General features: G+C 44.6%; 2 protein-coding genes across 2 annotated transcripts; both read left to right on the top strand.

The window, feature by feature from the left end:
• The first annotated feature begins 216 nt into the window (after positions 1-216).
• On the top strand, positions 217-7932 carry tmprss7 (transmembrane serine protease 7). The gene is made up of 18 exons (XM_070928403.1): positions 217-288; positions 1210-1414; positions 1636-1766; positions 1860-1927; positions 2070-2263; positions 2339-2374; positions 2462-2690; positions 2848-2972; positions 3413-3525; positions 3633-3739; positions 3853-3989; positions 4348-4455; positions 4599-4706; positions 4796-4912; positions 5964-6159; positions 6672-6940; positions 7449-7585; positions 7697-7932. The coding sequence occupies exons 1-18, from the start codon at positions 217-219 to the stop codon at positions 7856-7858; spliced, it is 2514 nt and encodes an 837-aa protein (XP_070784504.1). The 3' UTR covers positions 7859-7932.
• Positions 7933-8578: 646 nt separating this feature from the next.
• On the top strand, positions 8579-15951 carry LOC139304471 (suppressor of tumorigenicity 14 protein). Its single transcript, XM_070928402.1, has 19 exons — positions 8579-8659; positions 9252-9432; positions 9558-9682; positions 10832-10899; positions 11022-11215; positions 11577-11672; positions 11928-12147; positions 12268-12410; positions 12585-12682; positions 12856-12965; positions 13067-13200; positions 13360-13464; positions 13771-13881; positions 13979-14092; positions 14183-14302; positions 14407-14590; positions 14663-14934; positions 15053-15189; positions 15784-15951. Exons 1-19 carry the CDS (start codon positions 8579-8581, stop codon positions 15949-15951), a joined length of 2661 nt encoding a protein of 886 aa, XP_070784503.1.
• Positions 15952-17914: the final 1963 nt, after the last annotated feature.

Below are 17914 nucleotides of genomic sequence, written 5' to 3'. Positions count from 1 at the left end.
GGCATCAGCAAGCTCCCCGTTTCTCCTGTGCTGAAGGATCTGGTTTCACACACCTGTCGACTGTGCATCCAAACAGTGTGTCGTGTGGCTCTACACAGTTTTGTGTGTCTGCTGCTGTTTTTTAAAGGCAGTTTTTGCTCTGGAGGAAAAGAGAATGGATCTTCAAAACCAGAAATCAGGAATTAGATGATAGAGGCTTGAAGGGATGCCTGTGTCATGGGCACAGAGCGCGAGGAGAACAAGCAGACGAGCGGAGATGATGATGCATCTCAACAGGATGCTGCCAGTGTGAGTAAGATATATCCTTAACATAGTGTTATACTTCTACTGTGACCAAAACTGTACAGGATTTTAAATCCTTCAGCTGCATTTTAATCAGGAATATAGCTGTTTCTCCAGATGAAACCCTGAAGATTGTGTTTACACATCAAAACCTTTAAGTCGCATGTTTTGTCATGTTGCTTGATTAAATGTGTAAAATAGATTAACTTTTTTTTCCCTGTGGGAATCTATATCCTGCTAACTTGTGATGGATTAAGTGCCACTTGCACAGTATGGGATGACACTGAATGAATAATATATGTGCGCTGGGTAACTCAATGAGTGCCGAGCGCTGCGTCTGATGGAGTTACTGTTAGGCATTCCCCTTCACAAGCTAAAGTGACCAGTAATGGAGCAACATTACCAGTAGACACAAGCGTACATCATTGTTGGCAGATAAACAGCCAAATGGGTTTAACTTTATGAACATTGAAGATCTTTCAGTGGACGCTGTGATGTAATGAAGACCTTGAACACTTGCTCACCCATGTCTCTCTGTGCATTCAGGGTTGATTAGCATATTGTTCAGCCTGCTGTAATGTAAACTGGCTGACCTGGACAAGGTACAGTGATAAGAGGAGAATGGTAGCAGCAGGGTTATGCCCTCTTGATGTTTCTATGGTAATGTAACCTACTTATGGCTCTCAAAGAGAATCAGAATCGCTCTCTTGTGCCCTTTTGTCCCGACACTGATACACTTGGTGAGGGATCTACAGTATCAAGAGACACTTGTTTGTGCTTTTCATATCATTCCAGCGTCATTAACCACATCCCTATTAGAATCCACACGGATTGAAGTGACAATTTGAAAGGGCAAGTCAAATTTACTGCTGCCACGATGGCACTTTTGCATGCACAGTATGAACGTGTCCCCCTCCCTGGCTGTAGATTGCAGATGTGTCGGTGGAGGTGGCCACAGTTGACCACACTCTGCAGAAGCTCTGCAGGAAGTACAGGAAGACTAGACGGAAGCCCAAGGGACTCAAGAGGCTTTGGACCCGTCTGTTGAACATCCCGCACCTTGCCGTCATCATCACAGCGGTGGTGTTTGTGGTGGTGGTTATCACGTGGTCGCTGCTGTGGGTCTTCATATGTAAGTGGAAGGATTCTTAAACTTCAATACCACAAACATTGATAAATCAATATATTTCCAGAGCAAAATCACAATACTAATGCTTTTTTTTTAACCAGCTATTGTACATAGTACTTTTTTTATGTATCGGATCTGATTTCATGGTTAGTTGGTTGTTGGTATACATCTACATTACATTGAAACTGCACTGTATAATGCATACTTTGACTTTATTTCCTTAGTTCGCAGGGAAAGCAACAGTGGAGTGTATTTTGCTGGAATGTTCCGTGTTGCCAACGTGGAGTTTATCCCAGAGTACCGCCAGGCAGAGTCCCATGAGTTTGTATCCATGGCAAACAAAATACAGCATGTGGTATGTATCGGTGTAACCCTGTTATTTCCACGACGGTTAGTGCTGAACATGAGATTTGAGAAAGTCTTAATGTTAATTGCTGGTGTCTCGTAGGTGAGCAATGTGTACAAGATGTCCTCGGTGGCCAGACTCTACAAGCAAGCTGTCATTTCAGACCTCAGGTACAGCGGCCCTGTTAGTCACCATCATCACAGAGAGAAAAGCTGATGTTTGTGATTTAGTTTCTGCTTCCAGTTTCAAGCATGACCAAGCAATACACCCTGTTTTTAAAGTTTTACTGTGAACTCTGTTTCATTCACCCAGTAACAACAACAAAGGCGGTGTGCTGGTTCATTTCTGGATGGTGTTTGTGGTCCCTCGGCTAAAGAGCCCGGCAGTGTGTGAGGAGTGTGTAGGAGCCATTTTCAGGGACTCTGTCCACACCAGCCTGAAGAACAGGACCTCTGTGGGCTACCTGTTGGGTCTCCCAGTAGATATAGACTCCATCCTCATCAATGGTGCGTCAGAGTGTTTACACAAGCACCCTAAGTGCGTTTGTCAATGCAGAGATTGATTATTGTGTCTTCTTGCAGCTGTTCAGCGATCAGATTATTCATCAAATGGAGCAGGTAGGCGATAATATTTAAATTAGCTGTAATAAAAGTTACACCGTATGCCATATTGTGTGTCTGAGTTTTTTTTCTCTCTCCTCACAGGCTCACAGTGTGTGGATAAGCTGTATGCCAACCTTCCTGGAGCCAGCGTCCCTTTAAATGTCTTTTCATCATGGGGCGGTGTGAGTTGCCATGTAAAGCTAACCGCTGTCCCTGGCTCTCTGATCCGTCTGACCGTCACCTCGTTCCTCATCGAGCCCAGCGACTGTGTGAGTGATGCCCTGATAGTGTACGATGCTCTGCTGCCCATGAGAGGGCGCATTCTGCACAGGTGAGTGTGTAGCTTCCATTAGACGGCTCATTTCTCTCCTTATGTGATTAGACGGGCCTGTTGCAAGCAGTTCTAAAAGCTTCTTGCCATACGTCACTGTATTTGTCTAAGTTCTTTAAAACATTGCATATGCTGATGTGTATCTCTGGTGCTGCAGGCTGTGTGAGCCAGTGTCCAGCTCCTTCTCCCTGGTGTCTACCTCAAATGTCATGTTGCTGTCCTTCAGGATGACTAATGGCAACAAGAGCTTCAGAGGACACTTTGAGGCCATCGCTGAAGAAAGTATGCCACATTTACCTGGTTATCTTATATGCCAGTGGTTCCCAACCTTTTTGGCTTATGTCCACGTAAAACGAAGTAATGCCTGTAAGTGACACCTCCACACAGATTTAATATGTCTAGCATCAAAGCGATTATTCCCTTCTCAAATGTAATCCGGAGGCCTGTAGGGGTAAAACTACCTACGATTTCGCAAGAAAAAAGGAACAAGTATAGAAGTCAGAGAAAATAAACATAATTTTGCATATAAGAAATATGTTTTCACCTCTCCCCTATTTAATTTCTGATCGTCTGACACCTCCAGATTTATCTTGAGACTACTTTGTGTGTCCCAGCCCCCAGATTGGGAACAACTGGTATAAGCAACAAAGCTGTGCAACATACAGTATTGGCTGGGGAGTGAAAGTATATTCCTTTAGTCGGTCTCACTCTCTCTCTCTCAGTGTGTATGTCTCAAATTGAGACCCAGCTAGAGTCTGACATCACTGGTCAGATCTACAGCCCCTTCCACCCCAGCCTTCTGCCCCCACAGTGCTCCTGCACCTGGAAGTTTGAGGTAGAGCACACACACGACTTGTGAAACTGTGGGTGAATTTCTTCTTCACTGATGACTTAAAAAAGCTTTTATTGATCGTGAATTCTGTTCTTGTTTTTTTATTCTAGACCCCTAACAGTGCGTTAGGAGTTGCTCTGCAGTTTCAGAACTATGTATTGAAACCAAAGGACCTGAAGGCCTGTGACCAGGGCTGGTGGAAGGTCAATGAAATCATGTATGTGGGTATAGCTACGTAGATTTCACATAATATTGTCAATTTTTACAAATATCTGCAATCATAGATAGAGATTGTCTTGGCAGATGAATTAGGTTGCTTTCTTCCCACAGTTTCTGTGGCACCTACGTGGGACACCGCACTGTGTTTCGGATTGCTGACCACAGCCCAGAGGTGGTGTTTCGCTGCAGCTCACGTAACTCTGCTCAGCCTTTCCAGGCGTCTTACAGCAGCTACAACGTCAGCCAGCGTAAGCACTGCAGGGGCCAGAGCATGACTCATTATAACAGCCAGGATACACAGTAGGAAATGAGCGATCATAGGTGTTTCATTGTTCTTCATTGTGGATGTGAGTTAATGACTTTGTGGAGTCTAAAATATACAATATACTTTACAGAGAGAAAACACTGAAACAATAGACATAAATGTATTGGACATTTTGCAACTTCATGTGAAAAAGAATGTAAACACAGACGTGTTAGTGGAACACCTTTTTTTTTTTGCTTCCTACAGTCACTAGAGTAGAAATAAAGCAGGAAACTAAAGGATTTAGTTATATTTCTCTTTCTCTATTGTAACATCTTTTTCCCTACTAATGCGTACACCAGCCTGTCCAGAGAGCCACTTCCTGTGCTCCACAGGACTGTGTGTGGAGAAGAGTCGGCGCTGCGATGGCCTGGATGACTGCCAGGATGAGAGTGACGAGGTCTTCTGCTGTAAGTTGTCGAAGTTACATAATACTGGTTGTTTCAGGACAGTGTGACATTTTGATTGCTCTGCCTTTTACAAATGGTACTGCGAAGTCTAGATATATTTGCCTGAGGAATTAGTCATGGAAAAATGTTGCGTATCTTCACAGCGAGGCCCACAAAGAACTGTGGAGGCAACAGTCCTCTGCATCCTTTGTTTGTATGCAATGGAGAGACAGACTGCACTAACGGAATAGATGAGATCAACTGTACTCAGGGTATGAATTTGAGAAAAAAATTGTGCAATATGTATACCCCTTCACCCTTTAACCACTAATAATATCAATATGTTCTCTGCTTTTGTCAGAAACAACCTGCTCTGCAGTCAGGTATCAATGCAACAGTGGCTCCTGCATCCTGAAGAAGAACGCAAAGTGCGATGGTGTTCATGACTGTCAGGACCACAGTGATGAGGCCGACTGTGGTGAGCTCTCTGCATCACCTGCTCCATGTGCACATCCTCAAGTCGCAGCCAAGAGACAAAACAATATTTTTCAATAGTATCTCTACAGATTTTTTAATATATAATCCCACATCAACCCCCTTTGTCTTCAAATAAATTTAGCAATTTGACATTTTTAAAGTGACTCCAATGCCAACATGTGATATGATGCAATGGTGCAAAACTATTTACTTTTTGTGAGACACTATATGTGCACTCTGAATGATGGAATTAATTCACTCAAGAATTAAACATTTTGAATAGCTCAGAAGTGTGCTGAAACTGTTCTGTTATTTAACATTTAAACATCCAGTTTCGACCAAATATATGTTGAATTGTTTAAGTAAGACGATGTTAAAATGCTGTTTCCTCCACCTCAACTACCATCATAACTGTAGGACGCTGCCTGAACACGCCGTCAAGTTGTTGTTCACTAAAATAAAGACCAGCTCAATTATTTACCAACTCAACATGAGCCACAGTTTTGTTCCCACCTGAATTGTTTCTTAATGAAGCACTTGATGCGTAGTGATTATTCTACCAGTTCTCTGCCAGACCCTTTATGTGGCTTCATGAGAAAGCTGTTATTATTTTATAATCCACTGGGCAGCGTGCTCCAAACCTGCTGACCTGCAGCACTGAGGTGACCCAGCTGTAATAGCTTTCTCTGTTTGCTGTTATTTTATCATGATGGGGTCTCAAGGTGATGGGAACAGGCTTGTCTTTGATCACTCACTGATACTGGGCACACATGTACACACACGTCAAAGCTCTACTTTTTAATAAAGCAGCAGCAGACCTGTCTGTCATGGTGATGACTCAGCGTATCAGCATAGTGGTTATGTAGGGGTACAAACACACACTCATACTGTACACTCACACTGATACAGGCACACATCTATAAACAGCAATAATAATAATAACAATAATAGTAATAACATGTATTGTTTTGTATCTGTTACAAACGTGTCCATATATACAGTATGTGATATAACCGGTATAACAACAAAATCCATCCCTGTGTTCTCCTCAGCGTGTGGTCGTCCCTCGTTGGCGATGAAGGCAGGTTCATCTGCAGGCCCTTCACGTATTGTGGGTGGAGATAACTCTGTGGAGGGGGAGTGGCCGTGGCAGGTCAGCCTCCACTTCTCTGGAAACCTCTACTGTGGTGCTTCCGTCCTCTCCTCTGATTGGCTTATCTCAGCAGCACACTGCTTCAGCAAGGAAAGGTCAGTCGCTCTGATTAACTGATTAACAATATTCTGTTATTGTTATATGATCACTGTAATGGCAGCAGGCCTGCAGTTACTGATAACGCAGTGGTTCCTGTCCTTTTGGGCACCCGTCGCAGGTTATGTCTTCGTGTGGACATGGTTCAAGCTTTTTGTCAGTATACAATACAGGATTGCACAATGAAATGCAGTTGAAATGTATAAACAAATATTCAAATATTTAAATTTGTGTAGAATAAAGCAATGAAATGTTTTATTTACTTAAATTTAAGTAAAAGGAAAATGCAATAATTACTTTTTTATATTACTAGTAATTCACCTCATTAGGTAAAAATATTATTAAACTTTAAATATCAATACCAGGTGATAATGATGTCAATTTGTCAAAACATGTTTTTTTATTTGTTCATCTGGTAATTAATACATAATCAGTGAAAAGGCTTTTGATTTTCTGAACTATCAATCAAGATTTATTAGATACAGTATCATCTGACCTCTGACTCTCCCAGGCTGTCTGACCCACGTCACTGGAGCGCCCACCTCGGCATGCTGACTCAGGGCAGTGCCAAACACGTGGCAGAGATCCAGCGAATCGTGGTGCACGAGTATTATAACGCATACACGTTCGACTATGACATCGCCCTGCTGCAGCTGAAGAAGCCCTGGCCTCCGTCCCTCAGCCCACTGATCCAGCCTGTGTGCCTGCCACCCCCCTCCCACACGGTCACCGACAGCCACCGCTGCTGGGTTACCGGGTGGGGATACCGCTCCGAGGAGGGTGAGCAATACCTAATATAAAGCTCAGTGACTTATATACGTTAAAATAACTGATATCCTTAAGGGGGTTTGTCACTGTAATTTGGTTTGTGTCCCACATCTCCCTCCAGCCACGTGTCCTCAGACCCTGTTTTTCTCTGAGAATCGCACCTTGTTTCTATATGTGTGACAGTTCCTGCTGAATTTTTTGTGTTCCATCTTTGCTTCATATATATAAGCAATGGACACTCGCCCATCTTTTGCACATTTAAATCCAACTCTTAAACTAAACCTTACGCCATACTAAACCACATTACTGAGAGGAATCTGAGCCATTTCCTGAGCCTTGAACCTTTCTACCTTTGTCAATATGCATCTCATAAACTGTCAAGGACAGCCAAGGCAATTAAAAATACTGCAGACACTTAAATTACCTGCTGATCATGATGCAACTGGTTGTCTTCAGTGTCTTTATCTTTCCTCTGATCTACTGCTGTCATACTGCTTCTGTCATATTGGCCCCCCTGCAGACAAAGTGCTGCCCTCAGTGCTGCAGAAAGCAGAGGTGTCCCTACTGAGCCAGACTGAGTGCAAGAAGAGCTACGGACCTGTCTCACCACGCATGCTGTGTGCCGGGGTCCCCTCTGGAGAGCGGGACGCCTGCAGGGTGAGCTCACATCTGACTGAATCACCTGCTTTTTAATTTATACTGTAGTAGGTGTGAAGCATTAAACGTTGCTGTAAACTTTTTCACTCAGTTGCACTCTTTGTGTCTCAGGGCGACTCAGGGGGTCCTCTGTCCTGTCAGGCTCCAGGCGGGGGTCGCTGGTTCCTGATCGGCATTGTCAGCTGGGGGGCGGGCTGTGGCAGACCAAACCTGCCTGGGGTCTACACCAGGGTCAACAAGTTCACCTCCTGGATCTACAGCCATATCAGCTGACATGATATCTTATTCATCCACTGCCAGCAGATGTTTAAATATTCTGTCGCTCACACCAAATAATAAAAGCATCATCAGATACATGAACATTATGTACTGAGTGTTTCATTTCAATATCTGCCTTTTACTGATATTACAAGGTAGTAATGTGTGACACCAAAGCAAACAGAAAATAAATTGCCTGGAAAGACTTTAATTCTCTTAAGATATCTTTGCTGCGTTCCTCCTTCCAAGTCTGAGACTGTACGCTCATGTTATGTCCTGTTACAGCCTCCCAATGGACAAGTTTGGTGCCGGTTTTGTAATTGCAGGTTTTCCGTCTTGCACCCAAGGGCGCAGCAACCAAGCTCCAATTGTAATACCTCGCACACGTTTCCCCTCAAGCACCCCTTTTGTCCCTCCTAGCTTTACTCGCGCATACACAGCTAGGAAAGTTTGCCCACAATATCTGTCGCGCGGATGGTTGTGCGGATCGGACCCTTTCATAGTGGGCTCATTGTCCCCCGCGCTGCATTCTGGGGCTCCGTGTGACACCTGCCGCACAGTTCAGGTGAACGGGAGGCGGTGAATGCCCCGCCGCATCCGAGCCGCTCAGGTCGGATTTCTGCGCCTTTTTTTTTCTCCAAAGGAAGCGACAGCGGGGGTTTCCTCTCTCTCCATCGTTTCTATGCCTGAGGTATTGTTGCATATCGCCTCTCCGGAGCTGAACGGGACAGTGCTATGAGGACTCTCCCCAAAAGCAAAACTTGCGAAGTGTACTGCGTCTCCGGGCATGGACACTCAGGCTGCTCCGCTGCACAGGTAAGACACCACTGAGCTCTTTTCATTGCGCCTAAAAGACGGTGCCAAACGGGACTTTGCTGTCTGCAAGAACTATTATCTCAGTATGTTCTCTCTATCATCTAAATCACTGTTTATTTAACTTTGGGGACTTTTTTGGATGCATAAGAATCAGAACTTCTCAAGCCGACTTAGCCGTGCTTCATCTTAAGTGTAAAATCCGTCTCTGGGGGTGTGTTGGTCTCTTTCTCATGAATGTCCACGTCGGGGTGAGACACTTGATTGAGTGCTGACACCGCAGAGCCAGGCCGTGGGAAAGCAGACTCCTCCAGCCACGCTTTGTCTGCTCCCCCGGGGAATCCTGCCAACCCCTTAAATGTTTAAGGAGATCCTTTCAGCTCAGAGATGCTCACCGTTGCTCTCACTAAATCAGTGTCTGCTCAGCCATAAAAAAATCTATGTCTCATTGATTTTGGCAGATAGGCTGTTTTCTTTATCGCCCCTCTGCCTTGGTCACATAAAGATAAAACCCAGACAATTAGAAGCCACTTGAGCGCAGACATAAAAAGCTGGTATGATATTTGAGTCATGTCCTTGTCTCTGGAAGGGAGAGGGGGACTTGAAGGAGCCCACCCAGTCACTGAGCCCCCCCACGAAGCCTGAGGAGCAGGCAGAGCAGAAGGTGGAGGGGGGGCGAGCTCCAGCCTATGGCTCCTGGAGAAGATGGATGTTAGGTCTCCTGCCTTTCTTTCCCTTCACTGCCGCCATTGCACTGACTCTCCACTTCTTAACATGTGAGTACAGACCTGCTGTGGTGTTTTAGACATTTCTCAGACTTCTCGTGTCCTTAAAATGGGTTTATTTTGACCCACAGTCACACAAATGCACCTGTCTCAAATCTCTACCTCCTCCTCTCCAGCTCCGCCCTCCTCAGTGTTCTTCCTCGGTGGCAGCGTGGAGTTCCCAAACCTGAGCTTCACCTCAGAGCTGACTGACTCCACCTCCCCTCAGTTCCGCCTGCAGGCTCAGGCTTTGAACCATTATGTAAGTGGAAACGGTGGACTTGTCCGTCACTGCCTTTCCTCTGAATGACACTGTAGAGTGCTGCTCGACCGTCTCGCTCTGGGCTGAAGCTGATGTTGCTGCTCTAACCTTGATATGGTTCACTGCAGCAGCCTGCTAGTGCCTTTTATGCTGCGCTTTCAAAACACTGCTGCCTTCTTTTCCACTTACCACTCTCCTCTCTTGTTGTCTGTCTTTGCATTCTTATTCGTTTGCTTTTCTCTTGATCGGCTTTGTCCTCCTCTCTCTCTCTCTCTCCTTTCTGCACACCACTTTCCTCTTTTCTGTCCCTCTCTCTGTCTCTCTCTGGTGGTGTTAAATGTAAAGCTGAAACAGGAGCTGGGCACAGTGTGTGTGCGAGCTCCCGAGACCCCCTGGGACAGGGCCCTTTCAGGGCTGAGGACAAGCCCGGCATTTGTGAGCCCGGCTAGGCCCAGGCAGCGAGAGTGAGAGGAAGAGCAGGCCTTCAATAAAAACATTGTCTGTGTGGCTTTCACACAATCAGCCACTCTGTGCGGCGTACACTACAGAGAGGTGGAGAACGTCGCTTTGACGCTGCGCTTGAGAGGGAGAGACAGGGCAGTAGGGCAGGTTGGGATGCCAGAAGGATTGGGAGCAGGACAGAGATATGAGAGGTGGAATTAGGATTTGGAGCAAAAGGTCAGATTTATGGCTGGACATTCTTGCTGAGCTGTGGAGAAATGGTGAATTGATTGGTGGAAATCCCCCCCAAAAATCTGCAGTGACATAGTGTAATGCCCCTGTAATCAGCTGTGAGGGTGAGTTAGCAGGCTTGTAAAGTGGTCACAGTATCTGTGCAGCCATCTGCTCATTAAAGAACAGGTGAGCTCAAGGCCAGGAGTCCATACCACCCAGGGTCCTACCTCTACACAGCAGAGTCACAATGGAGCTCTGTGCTGCTCAAAGTCATCATACACACATGCAGAGTTTGGCACACACACACACACACACAAGAACAATGCTTTTGTTGAACTCAGGCTTCATGTTCGATCAGGTGTGTTCATGTGTTGCTTACACGGGAAAAGTGACCTCACTTGCACCACTGTGATGTCACACCTACAGTACTGTACAGTACGTGGTCAACCCTCCTTTTTGTCTTTTTAAAAACAGTTCTCAGATCTCTACGAGGCCTCGCCGTGGAGCTCTTACTACCTGCACTCAGGAATTACTGCCTTCAGGTATGCTGCACTAACAAAACGCCTGCTGACAAACTGAAAGGTGCAGAATCTGCATGGCAACACCATGCTCAGCTGTATGTGCCCTGCAGAATAGCAACATTGTAAAACCTTTTGTGTGACAGTGAAGGAGCGGAAGGGCTCAACGTCTTCTACTGGAGTAAATTCTCCGCCCCGGACGACGTTGCAACAGCGATCCGGAGGTCCAGTCCAGAGAGGCTGCAGCGCAGGCTCCCTGGCAGCAACAAGGTGCTGCGGGACGGCCGCAACGAGCAGCGCTACTACATGGAGCAGGATGACAACATGCTCCACCTGCTGGGTAGAAGCTCTCACTGTAGTTTGCATACATACAGTACATGCGCATTAATCACACTCACACTGTATCTACACATGTAGTTTTTTCTGTCTAAAACCTTTGGCCTCTGTAGTTTCAGCAATATGCAGATTAACACGTAATATACATGAATTAAAAACCCTACAAATACTTAACATACCATTACATTTCAAATAGAAGTAAGTAATTAACAGCTAACCCTTTGCTTTATAAATATTTTACCCATGTTTTATTCATTTTGAATTAATATTATTGTTCAGTATTAATAATGTGGCTTTATATACCTGTGTTGCTCTAGAGTGGTACTGAATTTGAGTATTTTGACGTCTGCTGCGTGTGCATGTAGGTTTAGACCCTGACGACTTTGAATCCGAAGAAAAATCAGACAAGAGTAAGAATCCAAACAGCATCCAGAGTGGGAAGTGGCAGCTTGGCTTCCAAGGTGAGGAGAGCACGCCTCCGACTTTATATTACAAAACCTAAAGATCTGATCTCTAATGGTGAGTTAGATATTAGTGGAGCCGTGGCCCATCGAAGGCTTGGCCCTAATCCAGCTGATTGATGATCTCTGTCTGGATTGCTGCTATAGTGAATTTAAACTATTTTTGTTATGTTCTTTTCATTGCAGTGCACTTCTAATGTGACGTACATCAACATTATAATAAAAATAAATATTTCCATCACTTCCTCTCTCTAGCGATGTCCTTTGACCTCTATGCCAAATATGGCAACAACCGCACCCTGAGCCTTGTGAGTCCCAAGAAGCCGTACTATCAGTGGCGTCTTCGTGTGCCATCGGGTCATGTGGTTCGACTGGTCATCCTCACCCTGCACGGTGCCACGCCAGGAAGCTGCACCGCCCACAAGCTCTCAGCCTACGACTTCTTACTGCCATTACAGAACAAGATCATCGCCAGGTCAAGACAGTTTATGGCCTTTTAATCTGTGGAGTTACTGTGACGACATCTGCACTGACGCCATCTCTGTAATATGTCTCACTTAGATATTGTATTTATACTAATTTACCCGTCTCTCAGGTGGTGTGGGCTGCCTGTTTCGGGTTCGTCTCCTGTCATGAAGCTGACATCCTCTGGGAATGTGATGCTGGTGACCTTCTCCTTCAGCAGACAGAGGGATGGAGCAATCTTCAAAGCATACTTCCAAGCCATCCCAAAAGCAGGTTTGAGTGCTCTCACAAACAGACAGAACCATACACAGTACTACAAAACTGGTGTGATATGTTCATGTTACTGCCTTCGTGCTGGAATGATTTACTTCCACTGATTAGAGTAAAGTTGCCTTGGTGTTATTGTGTATTCCGTGCACTTATCTGTGTCACCATCTCCCCCTGCAGGTTGTGGCGGGTCAATTTCCTCCTGGAACGGCTCTATTTCCTCCCCCTACTACCCTTCCTATTACCCTCCTAACATAGACTGCACCTGGACACTACGGGTGAGCCACATGAGAGCGTATGTATACATATTTTATGAGTGTGTGTGTTAGAAACAGTGGAATAAGAGAGAGAAAGTAAGAGAATGAACGAGTGAATCATCCCTTTGTTATTTGGCTCGTCCACATTCCAGCGTGTGAACTCTTTCTTTTGTCGTCTTTGGTTACTTTATCAGGCGCCGTTGCCAGGATACCTGATCTCCATGACGATCGTGACGATGGACATTCAGGATTCCCCGTCATCAGACGGCTGTGAGAAAGACTGGCTGGACATCGGAGGGGTCAAGTGAGTTGTGAAGCTGTCATAATTCTTCAAGACGTGTTTTTTGTGGCTGCATGTTTGAGTTAAAAGGAACATTCCTTACGTTTCTGCTCTTCTGTATCTAGACTGTGCAATCCAGTTTCAGACAGCAGCAAAAAGCGAGTCTACTCCTCTCCTCTCTCCCTCCACTTCCATTCGGATGAATCTCTCACTCACAAGGGCTTCTCCTTGCTCTACCGTGCCTTCTCTCCAGAGGGCAGTAAGTAAAATCTCACTCCACCGTTGCTATTTACAAGGGCAGCATAAGAATGTGTTCTAAATAACTAGCCTAGAGGCTTAAAAGACTTTTTGTTAGAGTCACATGTTCACATCTCTGCCGAAGAAAGTACACGCAAGTTTCCTTCCTGTCTGTCTCCAGCCTGTCCTCGGCAGTTTCGCTGTGGAGATGGACGCTGCATCCCTCTGAGGAAGGTGTGTGATGGAGTGAAAGACTGCTCAGATGGACGGGACGAGGTTAGATGCTGTAAGTCTGTTGCCTGAAGACCTACGCGTTGTTTTATTCTTAACATTTAATCTGATTTCTGGACTGTATTTCTATTAGCTTGACAAAATATTGCCGTGTTGTGCTTTTTATATTTGTCTACCTACCAAGTTGACAAAAGGTGCTGTTATGATCATGAATAACCAGGTTTCTCATGTTCCATGTAAACATCATGTCCCAAATAAGATCAAAACCAGGATACTAATGTGGATGTAAACCTGCTACACTCAGACTTGTGTGTGTTTGTGTTTCTGTGTGCATGTTTGCATATATGTGTAAAACATGTAGCATCCTGCAGGCCAGGTGAAGTGTTGTGTGGGAATGGCCAGTGCAGGCCTCAGAGCAGCCAGTGTGTGAGCCAGAGCTCATGTGCTGACAGCAGCGAAGAGGGCAACTGTGGTGAGTAGACTCTCACCATCGTGTCACACGTGTGTGTGTGTGTGTGTGTGTGCTTGTGTGTATTTTGATCATTCAAGGCTCATGTCTTTGTTTTCAGGAGGTAAATGTTACCACGTGTGTCCCAACAAGGTCTGTTTGCCAAAGTCTTCCGTGTGTGACGGTGTTATTGACTGCAAAGACCGCAGTGATGAACTCAACTGTACCAGAGCGTGTGAGTCTTAATGGCATTTCAGTGTACTTTTCTCTCTATTTTAGGTGCCCTTTGTTTCACTCTGCCTAATATGACTTTCACTCTTTTCAGACTTTAAAGGCTGCTCATCATCCTCATACAAATGTGCCAACGGAAAGTGTGTAAGTAAAGTTAACCCTGAGTGTGATGGAGTCAAAGACTGCTTTGACAGCTCTGATGAACTGCGCTGTGGTAAGTTCTCCCTCACAAAACTCAACCTTAGACTTGTGTAATTGTGACTAAAAACTGAATGAATTTGATTTTTGTCTCTTCCTCTGTCTCCCTGTGTGTCCCAGGTTGTGGCACCAGGCCCAGGAAGCGTACTAAGATAGTGGGTGGCTCTGATGCTGGGGCGGGGTCATGGCCATGGCAGGTCAGCCTCCAGATGGACCGCTACGGCCACGTTTGTGGAGCCACACTGGTCTCCAGCCGCTGGCTCATCTCTGCAGCTCACTGCTTCCAGGACTCAGATGCAATTAAGTAAGAAGGACACCTGAAAGCCTCATTATCAAAATCATAATTCACGAGTTTTCACGCATGTTGTGTCTGCAGATACTCGGATGCTCGTGCGTGGCGAGCCTACATGGGAATGCGTGTGATGACTACGGGGAATAACGGAGCAGCCACCAGACCAATCCGCCGGATCCTCCTCCACCCGCAGTACGACCAGTTCACCTCTGACTACGACATCGCCCTTCTCGAGCTCAGTGCGCCCGTCTTCTTCAACGACTTGGTGCAGCCTGTGTGCGTCCCCGCGCCCTCACACAGCTTCACAACAGGCACCAGCTGCTACGTCACAGGCTGGGGGGTCCTCATGGAGGACGGTAAGAGCGGTTCAAGAGTATCTAATGAAACTACAGAGCTAGTTTACGAAAAGTATGTTTTTAGATCTTGCTGATGGTTTGAAACTAACTTAGATCTTTGTGTTTGTTTTAATTATAGGCGAACTGGCCTCTCGCTTACAAGAGGCCTCAGTGAAGATCATCAACAGGAACACTTGTAACAAGCTGTATGACGATGCTGTCACTCCCAGGATGCTGTGCGCTGGGAACCTGCAGGGAGGGGTGGACGCCTGCCAGGTGAGCGTGTGCATCAGTGTTGCTGTACAGATTTTATGGAAAAATACAACTGCCTTTGATTTTTTTTTTCTTGAAGCAAACATGGTCCCTCATGTCAGGAAGAAACAAAGTATCACCAATGCAGATGAACATTAAGTCTCTACAGGAAGTACATCACAGTAATTGATCCAATAAACATACAACACATAACAGTTGCTAAATTAGCTAGCTTAGCTAACAGTTAAATGTTGTATTAGCAACACATTAGTCTCAAACAGCTACTATAATGGCTAGCTTGGTTAGCAGATAGCTAGTTAACAAATCACAAAACAGCTATATTAAAAAAGGCAGCTACATGTACATTTGTGGAGTAGATAAAAGATGTCTGCCAATATTTGTTTGGTCACAGGTCTGACAAAATGGTGGATGTAACAATGTCAGTTCAAATGTAACTGCCATGGAACTGTGGAGCGGTTGCTACTAGTAACAGAATGTTCAACTGAAGCTAACTGCTATCAAAGTCCTCTCGAATATGAATCCACAGCAGTAAAATGTTTCTTTATGTTCACGTATGTTCGTCTGAATGTGTATCACTGTGCATATCTGTGCACCCAGGGTGACTCAGGAGGGCCGTTGGTGTGTCTGGAGCGAGGCAGACGGTGGTTCCTGGCGGGGATCGTGAGCTGGGGTGAGGGCTGTGCGAGGCTGAACCGTCCCGGTGTCTACACACAGGTGGTCAAGTTCACTGACTGGATCCATCAGCAGACTAAAGGACAGGTGTGACTGAACACCAGACTGGCATGAACAAAAAAATGACAGACTTAACACACAGGACAAAGGTTTCAGACCTGGAGTCCAGCTTCAGACTGTTGTCCTGATTGCATGACAACACATTCAGTCAGTTTTTGGGAGCATGTCCATGGCAACGGGCCAGTAGACGCATCCGTGCTCCAAACCAACCAGCTTCCTTACGATCTCCAGACATCGACAGTAGCCATGTTGACATGCACAAAAGTGTCAGCACGTACCCTGGTTATTAAATTAACTTGGTTTTGGGTCGCTACACATAAATGTTAGAATTTGGTTAGAATACGTTATACAGATTACGAGATACCCAATTATGTGGGGAAATATTTACTGGTATCAGCAAAAACATGTTAGTAAATATTGGGATCCAAATTTCCTTCCTCTGTATTAGAGGAAACATACTTAGCAGTCATTGTTTTGTTTGTGTTTTTCAAAAACAAATTGGGATTTATCATAAAAGTGAAAATTGGGGTCAAAATCAGGTTATTATAAATACCACTTGCTGGACAAACACTGCGATTTTTATTACTTTGAAGGACTCTTCTGCGTGAAGCAGCTTATTTCCATTTTCTCCATGTTTTTACTCTTCACTTTCTGTTATCTAATGTTCTGAGCTCCACAAGAGGACCGCAGTTATTGAAAGCTGCTGTGAACTGTGTCCTTTTGCAGCAGAAAACACAACTTTTAGTTGTGTAGGAACATAAATTAAAATGAAAATCAACTGCTCTGCTTTCAGAAAATCTCTAAAAACAGAAACAGAGTGACTTAATACTATTACTTTGTCAATATCTGTTGAGCTCTACAGTGTTGACAGAGCAATAGTATGTTTAAGTCTCCTCGATTTAACCTGTAGATATCAGGCTTCAAAACAGATTTGAGGTTGGCCAAAGTACAGTACAACCGCTAACCAAGTTATCCTGTGCATGTAAATGTAGCCAATTACTTCCTGTTGTCCTAATGTCTCAACTCTCCTTCATTTTCCTGTCACAGCTATATTGTTCACTACAGAGATAGTGACCATGTCAGGCGTTGCCAACAAAAATCCCATCAGTCCTTTTGTTAAATGTGGAAAGAGTTCTCTCCCCACAAGCATATAACCGCATGTTTTTGCCCTCATCTACATTCGTCCATGTACTGTATATGTGTGTTCATGACTCACTGTATGTGTTTAAGAGTTGTTCTTGTACTGTATGTGTATGTATGTGCATTTGTATATCATGAGTTTATCTGAGTCATAGCCTTATGTTCAATATATTCTGTAATTGTAGAGAAGTGAATAATCCCGCAATAGGAGGTGATAATATATTTTGCATTTCCATTTTACCATGATTTAATTTATCTTTATGGTGCCTCCTTTGTACTTAATGCTCCATGAAAAGCACATCTCAGCTCAAAACCATGATGCAGTTGATGCTGGTGTAAGGAACAAATAAGATTATCAGGAGACAACCATAACAATCTTTGCTATGCAGACACTGGATGCATTTTCCCCTTTCTCCTGCTCTCTCTTCTCATTCAGCTCGCATCACCACCCAGTGGCCAATCTGCACCATTGTTTATTTTATGCCCTGAGGGAATGAAGCGCCTTACACCCAAAGGATTAAAAAGAACATGCAGTTTGCATCATCGTTTAATGATATCAGATTATATGCCTTTATATTAAAGACACCATTTCTAACGCAACAGGTCAGGCATGTGTTTCTTAACAAAACTGTTACTTATTGCTGCATTTTTATTATGACATTTATATGGTTTTGTTTTTTGTTACTATAATATCCAACAGTGAAATTTGGTTTTGTACCCTTAACTTGATCTTAACTTAAACTAAAAAGCTTCAGTTGTAATTGTTGCTTTTGACTAAAAAGACTGAGGCACCTGTACAGTAGCCTACATATTATTATTATTGTTATTATTATTATTATTATGTCATCTGATGACG

Source organism: Enoplosus armatus, chromosome 21, assembly GCF_043641665.1.
Source record: "Enoplosus armatus isolate fEnoArm2 chromosome 21, fEnoArm2.hap1, whole genome shotgun sequence".
NCBI lineage: Eukaryota > Metazoa > Chordata > Actinopteri > Centrarchiformes > Enoplosidae > Enoplosus > Enoplosus armatus.
The sequence above is the reverse complement of the archived record's forward strand: the minus strand, read 5'-3'. Positions and strand labels throughout refer to the sequence as shown.

Coding starts and splice junctions, on each gene's coding strand:
- LOC139304471 (XM_070928402.1), top strand. CDS start 8,579: ATGAGGACTCTCCCCAAAAGCAAAACTTGCGAAGTGTACTGCGTCTCC. Junction 11,216..11,576: donor CAACATGCTCCACCTGCTGG/GTAGAAGCTCTC, acceptor GTGTGCATGTAG/GTTTAGACCCTGACGACTTT. Junction 12,683..12,855: donor ACTGCACCTGGACACTACGG/GTGAGCCACATG, acceptor TTACTTTATCAG/GCGCCGTTGCCAGGATACCT.
- tmprss7 (XM_070928403.1), top strand. CDS start 217: ATGGGCACAGAGCGCGAGGAGAACAAGCAGACGAGCGGAGATGATGAT. Junction 3,526..3,632: donor CCTGCACCTGGAAGTTTGAG/GTAGAGCACACA, acceptor TTTTTATTCTAG/ACCCCTAACAGTGCGTTAGG. Junction 3,990..4,347: donor CAGCTACAACGTCAGCCAGC/GTAAGCACTGCA, acceptor TGCGTACACCAG/CCTGTCCAGAGAGCCACTTC.